Genomic DNA, 18,274 nt, shown 5'->3' with positions numbered 1-18,274 from the left:
ACAATTTTTCAGTCCTTCCAACGAGGACTAGGTGGGGCTGATGATGTCCAGGCCCCAATATGAACAGTGGGACCTGGACTTCAGCTATCTCAACTTCAAAATTAGGATGTTGGAACAGTTCATTTGTAAGATCCTATTTTAGTTCCAGCAACCAAATTACTGAGTCAGTTCAAGGACAACAGCTTTATTTCATTATATAAAATCTATTACTAGAGCAAAGAATTAATTTATTAAAATAGATGCAAGACACTATACAGTATACATCCATTAATAAAAAGCTAGTGTACTGATGATATACTCATTGCTTGCTAATTGTCAAACTAGAATATTCTTTAACTGTCACATTTTAAATTTGACAACTAGTACTAATGACAGGAAGAGTCCAACTTGGAAAGACTGTGGAGGGCGTCAAGAGTGAATTTCAGTTACATACAAACTTGGCGTGGATTAAAGCTATGGAAAGTTGTGATGAACACCCAGCTAGGTGTCCAGCCTGGGAAAGGCATAACAGCACACGCAGTTGTTAGCAGGTTTGCGGCATCAGCTCACCTGCAAACTGCTAAGTTCCTTCCCCTGAGGGCTTCCTCAGGCGGGCAATGGTGAATCTTTGGCGAGTTGGGGTCCTCTCCATCCCAGAGACTCAAGCATGGTTCTTCAGAAAGGCATTACTTTTTCTTTTTTGCCTTTTTCTCTTTCTTTTCTTTCCTTTTCCCTTTGTCCTTTGCCTTTTCTGTGCTGCCTCCTGTTATCGCCAAGGCTCGTTTTTTACCGAGAGGGGTTTTGGCATACCAGTTCTGAAATAAAATAGAAGTTTCGGAAAGGGTCAGAATGATACCAATTCACCGCAATACTCTTAAAAATAAAGAAAAGCCTGCTAAGCAGGAAGGGGCAAGCAGCCATTGTACTTTGGGCATTTAAGGTATGCTTAATGCAACCTCTTTCTCAGTGGGTTTTCCAGCCTGTTTTTCTGCATGATTTGAAACTTCAACCTGTATTTCTGCATGATTTGTTAACTCAGGGAGTTAACAATTTCAGAGAATCGCAGGCTAAATCTAACCAGCAATCCTTCCCAACAAAGTCGTCTATTTTCCGGGCATCCTACTGTGTCCTGAGGTTGGGTTTTCTTGGGAATGTGAAGGGTGCTCATGGTTCACATGTGGCCATGTTCAATGAACAATGGACGATCATTCAACTACTCTGGGGGAGGTGCTGCTGAAACCACGGTAGAAATAATGAAGCCCAAATACCAACCAAGAACTTAGTGATTGTAACTGGCCCCACAATGGCATTTTTCTCAACCTTTGCATTTTATTTGAAACCTAAGAAACATTTGGGTTTATAAACTTTATAATAGCAATATTTCATTGCAGGATTATATTACGTGTTATTTATCAATTATCCTAGTAATGGATATATGACATCTGAATTTTTGGTTATTATGAAGAATGCTGAAGTTCACAATTTTTACACCTCTCCTTGTACCTATGTGAGAGAACTTCTTTAGGGCACATACGTAGAAATAGAACTCCTGGGGTTGTAGGGAATGAATATCTTCCATTTTACTTGATATGGCTAAATTGCTCTCTGAAGTGCTGTCAGTGGGAAACTCTCTCAGTCTTTGTATGTCTTTTTTTTTTTTTTTTCTGAGACTGAGTCTCGCTCTGTCGCTAGGGTGCAAGGGCGCGATCTCAGCTCACTGCAACCTCTGCCTCCCTGATTCAAGTGATTCCCCTGCCTCAGCCTCCTGAGTAGCTGGGATTACAGGCGTGCGCCAACACACCTGGCTAATTTTTGTATTTTCAGTAGAGACAGGGTTTCACCATGTTGGCCAGGCTGGTCTCGAACTGCTGACATCAAGTGATCTGCCCGCCTCGGCCTCCCCAAGTGTAGGGATTACAAGCGTGAGCCATGGTGCCCAGCTTCATATATCCTAAAATGTCTCTTTTCTCCTGTCTCTTGTATGCCAGTTTATCTGGATACAAATATTAGGCAGACAGTTTTTTTTCCTTAGTACTTTGTAGATATTATTTTGCTATCTTCTGGCACCTATGGTTGTTAAAGAGATGTCTGATTTCTCAATTGTTTCTTGGTAGGTAATCTGGTAGCTTGTAAGACTGGCTTTTAATCTTGTTCTTAAGTTCCCAACAATATATCTAGGTATAGATTTATTTGATTTGTTCCGCTGGTTACTAGGAGTTTATTAGTTAATAAATTATTTCACTTGGAGTTTATTTTCAATCCATCTTTAATTCAGGAAAATTCTCAGTAATAATGTCTTTAAACAATTGCTCCTCTGACACTTATTGTATTCTTTTCTTCTAGAACTTCCATTAATGAAGGTCAGCGTCTTCAACCCATCTTTGATGGATTTTTATACTTTTATGGATTTTACCTTCTTGTTTTCCTGTGTTGACTACCGGGGGGTGCTCCCCAGGACCATCTTCCAGTCCACAGATTGCTCTTTGACCATGTTTAGTTTACAGTTCACACCTCTTTCATTTCCTTTGCCACTTTATACTGATTACCATATTTTTAATTTCTAAGCTTTCTTTTTCTCTGCAATTTGGACCTCAGTTTCTGACTCTCTAAGCTTTCTTTCTGTAACATTTTTTCATAATTATCTCTTCTCGTTTCATTTTTTCCCCAAAATGTTCTGTACATTTCTAATGGAAGTCATGCTCTCATTTATTTTTTGAACATATTAATTAATTTAAATATTTTGTCAGATTGTATTTAGCACTAGATTTCCTAAAATGTTTTGGAATTTTGATATAAGATTTGTTTTGTGTGTGTGTGTATGTGTGTGTGTGTGTGTGTGTGTTTTATGGAGTCTTGCTCGAGCACACATCACCGCACCTGGCTAATTTTTGTATTTTTAGTAGAGATGGGGTTTTGTCATGTTGTTCAGGCTGGTCTCAAACTCACGACCTCAAGTGATCCACCTGCCTTGGCCTCCCAAAGTGCTGGGATTACAGGCGTGAGCCACCGTGCCTGGCCAAGACTCATTTAGAGTGGGAAGTTTTGTTCTGGGCTCTGTCTCTCTTCTTATTCTTTCCTCCATAGTAGTTCTACAGTTGCTTCTATAAGATCCTCTAAACTCAAATACAGAACCAGGTCTTATAATGATGTTTTTGACGGATGCTTCCCTTAATGCTTCCTGGTGATATCAGGGATATCAAAGATCCAGTCATAAAAGAAGCAGGTATTATTTTATCTTTCACAAACCGTTCTTTTTGTTTTTGTTTTTGAGACAGAGTCTTGTTCTGTCACCCAGGCTGGAGTGCAGTGGCACGATCTTGGCTCACTGCAACCTCCATCTCCCAGGTTCAAGGATTCTCCTGCCTCAGCCTGGGACTACACGCGTGTACCACCACGCCTGGCTAATTTTTGTATTTTTAGTAGAGACAGGGTTTTGCCATGTTGGCCAGGTTGGTATCGAACTTCTGACCTCAAGCGATCTGCCTTGGCCTCCCAAAGTGCTGGGATTACAGGTATGAGCCACCATGTTCAGCCAACTCTTAAACTCTCTTTGATTTCTATCCTTTATTTTTCTCTATGCTGCATTCTAGGCATTTTCTTTGCTCCCTTTTTCAGTTCTTTTGTTTTTTCTCTTTAGTTTTGTCAAATCCACAGACATTTATTCACTGAGTTATTTACTTATTTATTTATATATTTTTTTGAGACAGAGTTTCGCTCTTGTTGCCCAGGCTGGAGTGCAATGGCACGATCTCGGCTCTCTGCAACCTCCGCCTCCTGGGTCCAAGCGATTCTACTGCCTCAGGCTCCCGAGTAGCTGGGACTACAGGCATGTGCCACCACGCCCAGCTCATTCTGTATTTTTAGTAGAGACGGAGTTTCTCCATGTTGGTCAGGCTGGTCTTGAACTTCCGACCTCAGGTGATCTGTCTGCCTCGATTCACTGAGTTTTTAATTTTAATGACTATATATTTTTTTCACTATCAAAAGTTCTATTTGGTTCTTTTTCAAATTTGCCTGTTTTTCCTCCCTAATGTTTCTGGTCTTTAATTTAAACATACTTATTTTGTAGTCTCTTTCAGAATGTCCTTTTATCTCAGATTCTTGGTAGTGCTATTCTGTTATTTGCATTTGCTGACTCTCCTTGGGGTAGATTATTGCTTGTGGCTCATAATTTTTTATTATGAACTCATCTTCAGCAAGGCTGGTATTTCCTGTAGGAATCCTATGTACCCTGACTTGGCTAAATTTCCATACAGAGTGGTTTTTAATTTTGCTTTTGATGTGACTTCAGGGATTTTAATGATATCATATCATTTTTAAAAATTATATTAATATTTCAACTTGAGACTCTGGGACTATGGAGGCAGTACAGATTTGGAAATTTGACGTGCATGGCGTAGCTTGGATTTTGATTTCTTGTGGGCCACTTTTATTCCCCACCTAGATCCCGGAGAAGATCACAAGTCCCTTGATACTTCCCCATGGCAACCTATAAAGTGTCCCAGCTTCGTGCAGTTCCAGCGTTCTGTCTCTCACGGGCCTCCCCTTGCCTTTCTGTTGGGATCCTACACCCCTAGGCTACCCATGCATTAGCTCATGTAGTTGTTCCTGTCTTTGAGATGTTCCTCTCTGTTAGTGGCACTGGGGGATTCCCTCCTCCTCCTTTTCGCCTTGGCTCTGTTTTTAACGTAAGGTGAGGTGGCCATTGTACTCAGGGCGATGAACTCCTAATTTACCGAGACCCAGTACAGAATATAGTAAATGAAGTTGGCTTTGGGGAAAGGTATGAATTTCAGCTCTGCTACTTTCTAGTTGTTACTTTACTTGCCTTTTGTATTGTTTATTTTATTGCTGCTGCAGTGAATTTCCAGAAACATGGTGGCTTAAAACCACACATTTATGATTTCACAGGTTTGTAGGTCAGAAACCCAGAACGGGCCTCACTGGGTGACAATCGAGGTGTCTGCAGTGCCGTGTCCCTTTCTGGAGGTTCTAGGTGAGAATCTTTCCCTTGCCTTTTACAGCTCTCAGAAATCACCTGCTTTTCTGGCTTGTGGCCCCTGCTCCACCTTTGGATAGCAACGCTGGCCTGCCTGGAGTACCAACATGCCTTCTCAGACTGCTCTCTCTGGTTCTCTCTTCCAACTCCCTCTTCTGCTTTTCATGATTACACTGGACTCACCAGGATAATTCAGGATAATCTATCTTCAGGTCAGCTGACTAGCAGGCTTACTCCATCTGCAGCCTTATACTCCCTCTGCCGTGTAACCTCACTTATTTTCAGGTTCCAGGGATGAGGATGCAGACATCCTTGAGGGGCCATTATCCAGCCTACCATGACTCTCCATATCTCAGTTTCCTCGTGTGCAAAACAGGGTGTTATGAGTCTAAATGAGTCAGTACAGTGGCTGGCATATAATAAGCAGTCAGTAAGTGTTAGCTAACATTATTAGACTTACTATCATTGTTTTCATACATATTCTCTCCATCACGTCTGTGGAGCAGGGTAGAATGTGCTCGGAGAATCTGCAAGGTCTTCATCTGAGATAACGTCGGAAGCACAACAAGGGGAAATTGCTCAGGGTTTGCCTCATTAGAAGGAACCAGAGCAATGGTATCACATTATTCAGGACAGTGTGAGGGTGTCATTCCATCTATCCATGTGTTTAATTAATGTGTCCCTAAACAAATTGATTAAGCATCTACTTGGGGCCAGGCACAGGGCCAAGCACTGGTGCTGTAATGGAAGCACAAAGGGATTGGGTGGAAAGGGGAATGGCGGGAAAATGATGCAGTTTCTTTTGAAAATGAATAGAGCAAACAAATACACCGAGAATGGATGTGTGAAGCATATGCATTCTCATCCCAGGTCATAAAAGGGTAGTAATTCCTTTTCTTGAATAGTATGATCGACCTCAAGCACCTATAGATAGAAAAACTTCTAGAGATTACTTTGGAAAGTTAAAGGGTCAGCCATGAGAAAGGATAGGCTTCCACACCCTATCATCTAACTTCTCAAAATAAGGAGGAAAATTAATATTTTAGAAAGGAGAAAAAAACTGGGAATTTCAGAAAAGAATATGATGTATAATTTGAAGAGGATAATATCAGCAATTATGAACAGGTTTAAACAGTTAGCGAGAATAGGTTAATAATTCAAATGCTTGGTAAACACTCAGCTAGAGTTAAAATTTTTTTTTCAGCCTTGCTAGAGCAGGGGTCAGCAAAATATGGCTGATGGACCAAATCTGGCCTGTTGTCTGTTTTTGCAAATAAAGTTTTATTGGAAACCAGTCATACGTATTCATTTCTGTATTGTGTATGGATGCTTTTGTATCTGATGCACAACTGAATACCTGTGATAGAGACTGCATGGCTGTCAAAGCCTAAAATACTTACTATCTGGACCTTTATGGAAAAAGATTGCCAACTCCTGTGCTAGACCATTATTACTGAAATCACTATTATGACTATTTTTCACCTTTCTAATGCTTCACTGAAGAATTAGGGGCAAACCAGGAAGGAATCATAGTTTCAGATTTGCTGGAGAAGTGATGTGTCGCAGAGGGAGATTTTCCTGATGTGAAGCAGGCTCCCAGAGATGGGCTCGGATGAGGATTTCACTGCCCCTTCTGGTGACTGCACAGCCGATACTGTGGTGGCCTTCAACTGCATGCATATAATCTTCTCTTACCTTTGGAGTTGGCCAGGGAAAACTTCCTTCAGAAAGACAACACCACTGTATTTATTTTGGCTTAAAGGAGAGCAAGCAGAGTTTGAGGAGTGCCCACTGGCCTGGGCACTCCTCCTGTAAGAGAGGGTGTTGGAAGAAATAATTCTCAAAGTTTCCTTCAGATCCAGAAATTTCTGTGAATAGGTCAGAATGTATTCAAACGTCGGAAAACTAAATTTTGATGAGTTATCTTGTGGCTTCCTATTGCAAACGAACTGAAACTGAAAAACAAAGTGTTCCATGACAATTATGGGCCCCAAACAGCATTGGCTTGAACTATCCTCTTTAGGGAATGATTTCTCTATGCAAAACTTATTCCATAATACCAAATAGGAAGTAAAAACCAAAATAAGTATATGTGCCTATGTGAATCCAATGGTTTTGAAGTTACTACTCAATTCTGCAATTTGGCTGTTAATATATAAGGCCACACACCATGATTTTCCTGAAATTTGGAAGACACATGCTTTACTGCCAAAACCCCAAAGATTTTGTCATCCAAAATTTCAGGTTTCCAAATGTCATTGTATATGGCAGAGTTCCAATTCATGACGCCCAGGAACTCCAGAGGGAGGAGGCAGTGTGAGGAGTGTTTGCTGCTAAGATTTGGTCATCAGGGTGTTCCATTTACCTTAAAGCTCTCTTCTTCCTCTTTGTACACCGGATTCATGCTGGTTATTGTGGTAATAAACTCAACTGCAGTGAGAGGTTTATGAATTTGCCGCCGGATTCTCTGATCTGTGAGCACAGCTTTAACCACTTTGACTATATGTCCTTGGGTGAAGCCGTCAGTGACCTTCGCCAGGCAGCTGACATTCAAGGCACTGGTGAGGACTCCTCCATTGCGTTCAATGATTTGTTTCCACAGAACTGTTGTATCCAGAAAAGATACAGAGAACAAGGGTTACCACTGAGAAATCAGTGCCAGTTTCCCTCTCGGTTGAAAGTTGCATCTCATCAAGAAAGGAATACACAGAAGTCTACTCTAACTTATTTGTAACTCAAATGAACCAAAGCCAAGTTACTAAATGCTTTCCTCTAGAGAATTTTCAACCATAAGCCATACATATCAATGACCCTGAGGTCTACAGATCCACAAGTGCCCTGCAAATTAACAAGGAAAAACATAAAACCACCATCAGTATAGTTTTAATGTTTCAACATTTGGAATTTTCATAGGGTGTATAATGGCATCTCTTCTCATCAGAATATTGTATTTCCCAAGTAATTTGGATAAGGAGTTTAACTTTTTTTTTAGATATAAAGTTAATATCTCACATTATTTTTACATCTGGAATCAGAATGCAGATTCCAATTTTCATCAGCTACTGCCAGGGTCAGTTCCCTTTCAGTGGAAGACACTGTATTACACATTGTATTAAATAGAGCAATTTGACCCTTATTCTTTCCCCCTCAGCAACTGTAAACACACACTGGTTGACTAGAGTCCTTCAGATGAGTGCCTGGGTGTTCTCTGGTTTGTGGGACCTGGAGTAAATGAGATATTTCAATCTGAACACAGGGGTGCTGTGAAAATGAACTATGAAATAATTCTGGATGCTTAACTTTAGAGATGGAATGAACTCCTGTACAATCCTTAAAATCATTCTGTATTTGGAGAATTACGTCTATTCTGTAAAGGGAACACAAGGGAAGTAAAAGAGACTTGCTGTAACTTATTTAATTACATCCAGACAGTGGAGAAGGGTGAAGGGTGTTGACAAGAGCATCTGTCAGTCTCAGCACTGGGATAATCTGGTCTAATATCTCTAAACCATTTTGAGTTTACTTGAGGAACGCTTGAAACCATTTTAAAAAAATGTCAATGACTACCTGATCTGAGCATTGTCAGGCCTGGTAAGGGGTTAATTCTGAGTCTGTTAAATGACTATATCATACAAATATGTTGATCCAAAAATGGCTGATAAAAGGAAAAGATCTACGTACTGTAAAGGAATACAATGGATTATAATGTAACTATGAACCATGCTGGAGAATCTGGCTTTTGGGCTGTGAGCTACTCCAGCAGTTCACCCCCACTGTCCTCTTTTGGGGGTCTTTGGCCCTGTGGGTGAGCTGAGCTGCTGGGAAAGGGTGAACTGTACCTCAGGGCCTGCCAGTTTCTCTGAGCTGCGGATGCTCAGGCATTCAGGGTTTGGAGACCTGCAGTGAAACCAAGGAGGGCCACAGGGACCCCAAACTGGCCTAAAGGATCATCAGATCCCGACTCTACTCTGCTCCTTCTGTGGTGGGTTTCTTTGAGCTTGAGCCTCAAACTAGTCTTATCTGTAAAACAGGCGTAGAAGGATTGACTTCTCAGTGCTGCTGTGAAAAACAAGCCCAACAGTGTTTATAACGCACTCGGAAGTGCAGCAGCCCGGCATTTGGTGGGGACTTGACTTTCTGTAGCTACGTTACTGTTGTTATTACAATAACAATGATTGTTCTTCATTCCATCTTGCACTGAAGTTTCCTAACCCTCATTAAAACATCAAGTACAAAAGACAACACAAAATAAGCTACAGAGTGTTTCAGAGCCTGTTTGTGTAGGGATAGATGGCAGCAGGTGAAGAGTATCCTTATCCAAATATAACTGTTGCAGAGTTAGAGATAAGAAAACATAACCCATGGTAAAAATGATCATCAACAACAACACCTAGCCCACATCTTCACTTGAGATCCGACGTGTCTGCTGGTCACATTTATAACATCTAAACAAAGTACCAGTGGGTCTGAGTGGTGACTCTGGAAGCTGAGAAGGGAACATAATTTATGGGAGAGTCACAGGTAAGGCCCCAAAAGCTGAAGTCAGTATCCCAGGCTGGGTTGCACGCTTGTGGACTCAGTTCTGGGCTAGCATGAGCAAAAGTCCTACCTGTGGTGCCAAAGGGAACCATCACTGGGAAGGGGTGAGGGCCATGTGCTCCCTGGCAACCAATAACTAACTCTCTTCCTGGCTTCTCTGTGAGGCCACAACAGTCACAATCTTGGAAGTTTTCTGCCCAAATCGTCCAACCTTTTTGCAGGAGTGATCACTTGATGAGTAGAGATGCATTAGTAACGGAGTACAGTTACTGTACTGGGAAAGGGTGAAGTGTACCGTGGGGCCTGTCAGTTCCTCCGAGCTGTGGACGACTAGGCATCGAGGCTTTGGAGACCTGCAGGGAGACCAACAAGGGCCAGAGGGACATATAAACCTGCTGCTGCCCATTTAAAGTGTAGGATACTTGGTATTCACGGAGAGTTTCGGTCAAGATTCCTCTCAATACATGACTCCTTGGTTACTCTCCATAGATGACCATTTTTACTGGAGTTGCAGCAAGAGAGCTCTGTGAGGCAGTCCCAGCTGTGGTGGGACCTGCCCACCTGCCCGCTCATCTGAAGACCCAGAGAAGGGGATGCAAAACCAGGCTTGGCTTCCCTTCCTGCAGCTGATGAACTTGAGCTGTTGGTCTTTCAAAGAATCGTTTCTATTGCTTTTACACAACCACCCATTCATGGGTTCTTGGCCCTTAAATAGCTGCTCTGGGGCCCACGGTGGTGTCAGGTGTGGCGGGAGGCACAGCATGGTGGGCTGGGTGGAGACTGGAGCTGGCAGTGAGCATGGGAGCCCCAGAGGCTGTGGGGTCTCAGGTCTAGGAGTACAGTGGGGAGCACAGATGCACTGTAGTCCTGGGGTGTGGTGAAGGCTGTGTTGGTGAGGACCGAGGCTAGGGGCCTCAGAGTGTTAAGGGCAGCAGAGGGGCTCTCCAGGCCGAGTGCTGAATTTTACTTTGGTCTCTTGGATGCAAAAGGCTCCTCACATCTTCAGACCAATCTACATTCTCTTTCCCTTCTTTGGATGAAAGAATCTGGCCTTTGGCTCCCCTTCATCTGCTGTCAACATTCCCAGTGGATTCTGTCTTGGCTGGTGCTCGAGATGATGCAGTCTCTGAACATTCATTTTTATTTGGGGTTTTCCAAATGCCTGAGAGGTGAATAACGTGATGTGGGTGAGCTTCTGACCCTCTGAAGCCTGGGATTGCAGAAATGGCTAAAGACAGATCCTGGACCCATCCGACTAGACACTGGGTCCGGGTGGGCCTGTGATGAATTGGGTTATTAGCGAAATCGACCCCAGGGAGAGAGGCAAGAGGAGGAGGGCACTGGGAATGTGGAGAAAAGGAAGCCTGAAGGGATTTCTGGGGACCAGACAGGGCATCCATCAGCCTGGGGGGTGGATTTTCTTTGCAGAGACAGCTTGGTTTGGGGGAAAAAAGGAGAGATTGAATGATGTTTGGTGAACCTGAGGGCTGCGTTTCCTCCACAGATCCAGCCTTCACTTCTCAGCACTGTCTGTCCCCACGTGGCCTGGAGGAATTTGAGGAGTGGGGCCGTGGGGACTGTGGCACACCTTCGAGCTCCATTGCGGGTGGAGAGATGGCCAAGCCGCCGTCCATGCTATGGATCGGCAGCCCTTGCTTTACGGACTGGAAGATACCACTTTTGATCACTGCAAAGACAAGAACAGTCTTTCTCTATGACAGATGTCCCAGCCACTGTGGCTATGAAAACTTCAAGGTCACTGGAGGAAATGCTGGACGAGGGGCAATGATGTCAGCCAGAATGGTGGCCTGAACACATCACTCCCCAAGATAGAAATATTGAGGAGCATGTGCTTCAGTGGACAGAACCCAGGGCCTGAGAGAAGTGTCTGGTGCAGCTCTATCATCTGCCCACAGGTGGAGGGACGCTTTCTCTCCTTCCTCTCCCATCACGATACTGTGAGGAGATTCAGGTAGGCATCTGTAGTGTGATTGGAATCTTAAGGGATGCGTGGTGTTTTATCAAAAGAACAAAATTGCCAGCCATCCATCAGTAGCTTCATTTTTAAAGGGCCTATAGTTTTGTCAAACAATAAAAACCATTCTGTCCAGAGTCCAGAATAATGCTCCAGCCCCTTTGAATTAATAATACCCTACCTTATTCCATCAACATAGCTTAAAATAAAGACACAATACAAAAAAGGAAGAAAAAAAGAAGAGTGCATGAGAGGAGAGAGGGGTAGCCCTGCTAAGGCCAGGGGCGTGGAACCCATGGCATCGGCTGTGTGGGCTGCGGCGAGCCTGTGGTGCCCGCCCGTCACGTGCTGTCTTCTTTCTTGGCTGGACAGCCCTACCCCCTTCATCCATATTTTTCATTCTGGCCAATGTGATCTGGCTGGAGGAAACGTTGGCCTGTTCTGGGTCTAGTCCTTAAGATCTCCTGTGACTTCTCCACCCTGTCTTCCCTTGCTTCTTTTGATGCTGGCTGGGTGCAAAAGGTTTGTGGCGGGGGTGTTTTGAGGCCCTAAAAGATGAAGAAGGCACTAGATGGATGCAGAAATAGCTGGGCCTAAAGTCTTCCTGTATTTTGTGTATAACATTGATTTAGAAAGCCAGGATTACAATTTATCGGCCGGGCGCGGTGGCTCACGCCTGTAATCCCAGCACTTGGGGAGGCCGAGGCGGGCAGATCACGAGGTCAACAGATCAAGGCCATCCTGGCTAACCCAATGAAACCCCGTCTCTACTAAGAATACAAAAAAAATTAGCTGGGCATGGTGGCAGGCACCTGTAGTCCCAGCTAATTGGGAGGCTGAGGCAGGAGAATGGCGTGAACCCAGGAGGCAGAGCTTGTAGTGAGCCGAGATGGCGCCACTGCACTCCAGCCTGGGCGACAGAGCAAGACTCCGTCTCAAAAAAAAAAAAAAAAAAAAAAAGCCAGGATCACAATTTATCAAGATGGAAATAAGCACATGTTGCAAACAGTGGCTAAGAAGCTAGCTGTTTATAGCACGCAGGGAGTAGGGGGTTGTTCTTTTAGCAAAGAAAATTGAGCAGCAACTTATGAACAGTCAGAGAGGACCATACGTGCCCTCTGCTTTGCAGTGCTCATGTGATTGGAGAAGGAAGAACAGAAACCAAGTCTGACCTAATCACTGTATTACTATCATTCATGCTGACCACCATTGCCACTGCCACCACGGCCACCACCACTGCCACCAGCACCTCTACTGCTCCTGCCACTGACCGTCCTCATCTCCAGTGTCAAATGTGACCTTTGCCACCATTCCCAACACCCTCCCCAGAGCCACCCACACCGCCACCAAGACAGCCACCCCATCTCTGCCTCCTCAGCGTCATCCCACCCCTACTGCCAGCAAGCACTTCTGTCTCCATTAGCACATGCTATCACCTCCAGCCAACCCCCCCCCACCATCTCTAACACCGATAGTGCCATGGCCATCTCACCTCCAAGTCCTCACCGCTCCCCGACCAGTGCAGTGTTTTGGTGGCCCCGCCACGAGCCACCCCTGTGCATTCACACCCGTGTGTCCTCGGTCGCCCTGGAATCTAGGCTGGCCCTGTGCCTTCCTCTTGACCAGCAGAGGGTGGAGATGGTCACTCTGTGGCTTGTGAGGCTGGGTCACAAGAATCCTTTCAGCTACTGCCCCAACTTCTTGAAACATGTGCTCATGAGATAACCCCTCGTGGGACCCAGCTGCGGGTGTGAGAAGCTGCACTGGGCCAGGTGCAGCCTGTCCGGTCGACATAGGCCCCACTCAGTGCCCATGATGGTAGCAGCAACTCCAGTCACATGCAAGAGCAATCCTGGGTATCCACACTGTCCAGTCTCCAGATGAAGGAGCCTCAACTTTCATGTGACTCTCACATCATGGGGTACATTAAGGAGAATGCCCCAGCTCTGCCCAGACAACCCTTGGAAGCACACGGTGGAATAATGTGCTGTCTGAGCCTTCAGGGAGGTTTTCACACAGCACTAGATAACAGAACGGCCGCCAGTACTCTCCTCAGCTTCCCTTGCCGTTTGCCATTCCCTCCTCCTGCCCAGCCCATGCCACCCTCTTCTCTTCCTCTACCTCCACCACCACTGCTGCCAACACCCTTTCTCCCTGGGGGCCATATGGGGCCAGGTGCTCTGCTAACACCTCGTGAGTGTCACAGCAGCCCTGTGGCATGAACTATTCTCCTGCTTCACAGATGAGAAGATGGAGGCTCAGAAGGTGACCGACTTGTCAGGGTCACCCAGCTATGCAGGGTCAGAGCTAGGATTCTGAGCCAGGCATCTTGAGAACCCCGACCCAGGCTCCTCCCCGCTCCACTGCTTTGCCTCCCAGGGGCCCTTTTTTTGTGTCATTCCCATTAAAAAACATGTTTCAAAAGTAGTGGATTTTGAATCTATTTAAGGAGAAAGAATTGAAAAAGTAAGCTCTCCCTGTATTTTAATGTTCATTTTAAGTAAATCATCATGCAACTGGACTTTGAGACTGGAAGGAAAAAAAAAAAAAACAAAAAACCCAACCCGGTGAAAAGAAACTACGCTCTATGAGGAAAACACCATCACCATGGGTGCAAGGTGAGTGATCCTATCTACCTGTCCCAAGAAGAATCAGCACCCACAAGGCTTCTGTCACTGTCAGGGCCAGAAATCATAATCCTCGTCCAGTTTCCTTTTGTCTTGGGTAGAGAGAAATACGCTCAGAACAGAATGTGGCCTAGTGGTTTACATCTGCAGCATGTGCTCTGGGTTGGGTGCAGGTGCGCACACCCCACCGGGTGCAGGCTCCCCTCATCTGGCGCTCACTGGGTCCAAGGGCCACCCTCCTGGCAAGCACACAGTGGACAGCCCAGCCTCAGCTACCATGCATGGGAAGGCGCTGGGGGATACTTGCCGTATCTGGAAGCATAGTCTGGTCTAGGCACCAAAATAATTTTCTGGTAAACTTTGCAGAAAGATTGGAGTTCAGCATCGAAGGGACGCCGTGTGGTCCCCACAATCAGAATCCGGTCATCTGGTTTCAGGAGTTTCAGGATTTGGGGAAGGTGTCTTTTCAGGCGTTTAGGTTCATTCTGGGAGAGAGAGAGAGAAAAAAAAAATTGGTCCACATACAGAAAGAAAGAATGAAAAAATGAAAGAAAATTTACTTAGAATGTATTGCAGCATCGTTTGTTAAAGTGATTGCAAAGCTCTGACAAACACAATTTCTTAAGGTTTGTCCTGGGATGGATCTTGGAATGTGCTTCCCAGTATGACCCAGTGGATTTTAATTGTCAGTGTTTCCTTTCCTCAACCTCTGGTGTCCAGATTTAGAGGGTGGGAAGGAAGGAAGCACCTTGACCCTAGGAATGGGAAGTGGTGGCTGATTTACAAATGGAAGGAAGCTCACTGGGACCTGTAATGAGCTGTGGTGCTCCCATTTTCCTGAGTTGTTTGGAAGCTGGACACAAGACTTCCTTTGCCGATTGCTGAAACAATGAAGAGCCCAGCTCCTGCATCTCATGTCTGAAAAATACCTGGTTACATAAGATTGTGAAACTTATCTCTCTGAAGCAGTTGGGAAATAGTTTGAACCTGAATTATTTTAGTATAATCTCAGCACTAATGAGGGAGAGGAACGAACGAGGACAGGCTGGCTGTTCAGCACCCCAGGGAGGATGACTTCCAGCCCGTGGGAGTCAGATCTGACCATGTTGCCATGGGCAACAGCTTAGCTGCCAATGAACCTCGCCCCCAGTGCAGACAGCGAAGAGGAAGCCTGGGAAGGAGGAGCACACCAGGGGCAATGGTGACAGCCTCTGCAGAGACTTCCCAAGCACAGTTGAGGCCATTTTTGCTCCCATTTGGCTGATGGCTAATGATGTTCCTGTATCTTTTCATGTGTTTATTGGTCATTTGTGTATCTTATTTGGAAAAATGTGTATTTAGATTGTTGGTTCCCTTTAAAAGTTGGGTTATTTATCTTCTTTATTATTGAGTTGTAAGGGTTCTTTGTAGGTGCTATTAATAGATAGAAAACCCTCAATATTACATGGTTTGCAAACATTTTCTCCTGTTCTGTGGGTTGTCTTTTCACTTTCTTGAGGATGTCCTTTGCAGCAAAAAAGTTTTAAATTTTGATGAGGTGCAGTTTTTCTTTTGTGGCCTATGCTTTTGGTGTCATATCTAAGGAACCACTGCCTAATCTAAGGTCACAAAATTTATGCCTATATTTTCTTTTAAGATTGTTCTAGTTTTAGCCCTTATTTTTAGGTCTTTGATACATTATGGGTTGATTTTTGTATATGGTGTGAGGTAAGGGTCCAACTCTTTCTTTTGCAGGTAGCAATCCAATAGTCCCAGCACCACTTGTTGAAAAGATTATTCTTTCTCCATTGAATTGTCTTTGCACCTTTGTCAAAATGAACTGTAATATAAGGCTTTATTACTGGATTCTTGATTCTGATCCACTGATCTATGTCTCTTCTTAGGCCAGTACCATACTGTCTTGATTGTTGTAGGTCTGTGGTAAGTTGGAAAATGAAATTGGAACATGTGAGTCCCCCAACTTTATTTTTCTTTTGAAGAATGTTTTGGCTGGGTCTCTTGAATTTCTGGATGAATTTTAGGATTAGTTACCAATTTCTGCAAATAAGCCAGCTATTTCATGGGAATTGCATTGAATATGTAGGCCAATTTGGGAATTATTACCATCTTAATAAGATTAAGTCTTTCAACCAATGAATACAAATGTCTTTCCATTTATTTACGCTTCCTTTATATTTTTCAACAATGTTTTTGTAGTTTTCAGAAAAGTCTTGCACTTCTCATGTCAAAGAACTTTGTGAGAACAATTTCTTTTATTTTTGAGACAGAGTCTCACTGTGTCATCCAGGCTGGTGTGCAGTTGCACAATCTCTGCTCATTGCAATCACCACCTCCTGGGTTCAAGTGATTCTTGTGCCTCCTGAGTAGCTGGGATTACAGGTGCGCACCACCCACGCTCGGCTCATTTTTGTATTTTTAGTAGAGACAAGGTTTTGCCTTGTTGGCCAGGCTAGTCTCGAACTTCTGACCTTAAGTGATATGCCCGCCTCGGTCTCCCAAAGTGCTGGGATTACAAGTGTGAGCCACCGTCCCCAGCCCTAAGAACTTCGTGAGAACAATTTCTATAGAGTGGTGGGGGCAGCAAGCTGATGGTGGTGGGTTAAGGGGTGAGACTCGCCTTTAAGGAACAAAGCAGGTGGTGGGAGTGACTGGGCATGTGGGGTGCACATGTGAGCTGCCCAAAGAACAATGGAAGTAGGACTGATCTCAGGGTCCTGGCGAGGCTGGAGACTGAGAATCCATGGGGCTAGAGACACACCTGCATGGTCTGTGCCCATCCTCAGCAACCCAGTTGCCATGGTGATGGCAGTGTGATCCCTGCCCTTTCCGAGGCAGAAGATGATACTGCTACCTTTGTGTCCTGAAATGGCAGGGACATTTGAAATGAATCAGCCTATTTGGATAACAAACATTGATCCTGGGCAAAATGTCCAGAGTGACATCCTTGCTGATGGTGAGGTGCAGTCCCATGAAGAGGGGACAGAATTAGGTGTGTCATTCAATTGGTAGTTCTCCTACACTCAGATCACCCCTGTTCCAATGCAGAGCTGTCCATTATGCACGAGACCTGTGCGCTCATCAATCATGCCAGCAAACCACCCCACAATCACCTGGCCACCTCCAAAACTGCCGCCCCTACCGTGGGGCCTGCCAGTCCCTCACAACTGTATTTCTTTGGGCAATTTCAAATTAGTGGCTAGCATCCACGCAGCAATTTCAATTTGCTATTCTGCAGTTAGCTCCACAAAACAACCGCCACAGCCAGCCCCAAGAAAGCAGCAATTCCTTGGTGGAGGCACTATCGTGATGTCAGGGAGGCGCTTGCTAGATGAAGTAACAAAGGGTAATGGGGCAGAAAATGCAGGAGCAGCCTGTGCGCCTCATTCTTTACCGCCTTCGCCTCAGACACAAACAACTGACTGAGTGCACTCGAGGCGCAGATGGGAGGAGACACTGCTCTCCTTCTAGGAGGAGGAGAAAGGGAGCGGGCCTGGTCCAGGTGTCTGCCGGGGGCAGGGGTGTGTTTGTAAAAGTGGCAGGGGTTGGGGGGGCCGTACTTGGAGTTTGCACTTTGCTGAAATTCTAGAGGTGTGAGGGCTTCTCTCAAAGGTTGCTGAGGACAGTGTGAGGGGAACAGGAGTGTGGGCAGGAGGACAGAGAATTCTGGAGTAGGGCCCATTTGGTTCTAAGACAAGAGGGCCCCAAAGGCAGGTTTTGGGATGATGTTAAGAGCAGCACCAGGGCTGAGAGGGCCGCAGGGATGCGGTGTGGTTTAGGTGCACCAGGAGGGCTGACCCTATGGGCAGAAGGCGAAGCTGGTGGTTTGCCCTAAGTGTCTTCCAGCTTCTGCTGTGCGTGGTGGGGAGAAGGCTCTAGCCTCTGCATTCTGGCAACCTTGTTTCTGAATCCCAGCATGAGCCCCGAGCAGCTGTGTGCCTTCTGGGAGCCTTTGTTCTCTATTGTGACACAGAGAAAACAATGCCTTCCTCTCAGAGTTGCCGGGAGTTTCCCTGACATATGTATTGTGCCTGGGAAAGAGGAGGTGTTCAATCGACGTCCCCCACCGCCGCCGGGGTCCTCCTTTTCCTGTCTGCAGCAGTGTCCCTGCACCCGTGAAGTTTGACTTCCATGCTCGGGAGGCGTCACTGGTCTTCG

General features: G+C 45.1%; 1 protein-coding gene across 1 annotated transcript in view; it reads right to left on the bottom strand.

Annotated features, from left to right (window-relative positions):
* Positions 1-383: 383 nt before the first annotated feature.
* IQCA1 (IQ motif containing with AAA domain 1) overlaps positions 384-18,274 on the bottom strand; it is a 175,243-nt gene continuing 157,352 nt past the window's right edge. The window contains 3 exon segments of the mRNA XM_030916569.1: positions 384-794; positions 7,344-7,582; positions 14,427-14,604. Coding sequence (XP_030772429.1) covers positions 666-794; positions 7,344-7,582; positions 14,427-14,604 — 546 coding nt within the window. The 3' untranslated portion in view covers positions 384-665.

The sequence above is a fragment of the Rhinopithecus roxellana genome, chromosome 14, assembly GCF_007565055.1.
Source record: "Rhinopithecus roxellana isolate Shanxi Qingling chromosome 14, ASM756505v1, whole genome shotgun sequence".
NCBI lineage: Eukaryota > Metazoa > Chordata > Mammalia > Primates > Cercopithecidae > Rhinopithecus > Rhinopithecus roxellana.
The sequence above is the reverse complement of the archived record's forward strand: the minus strand, read 5'-3'. Positions and strand labels throughout refer to the sequence as shown.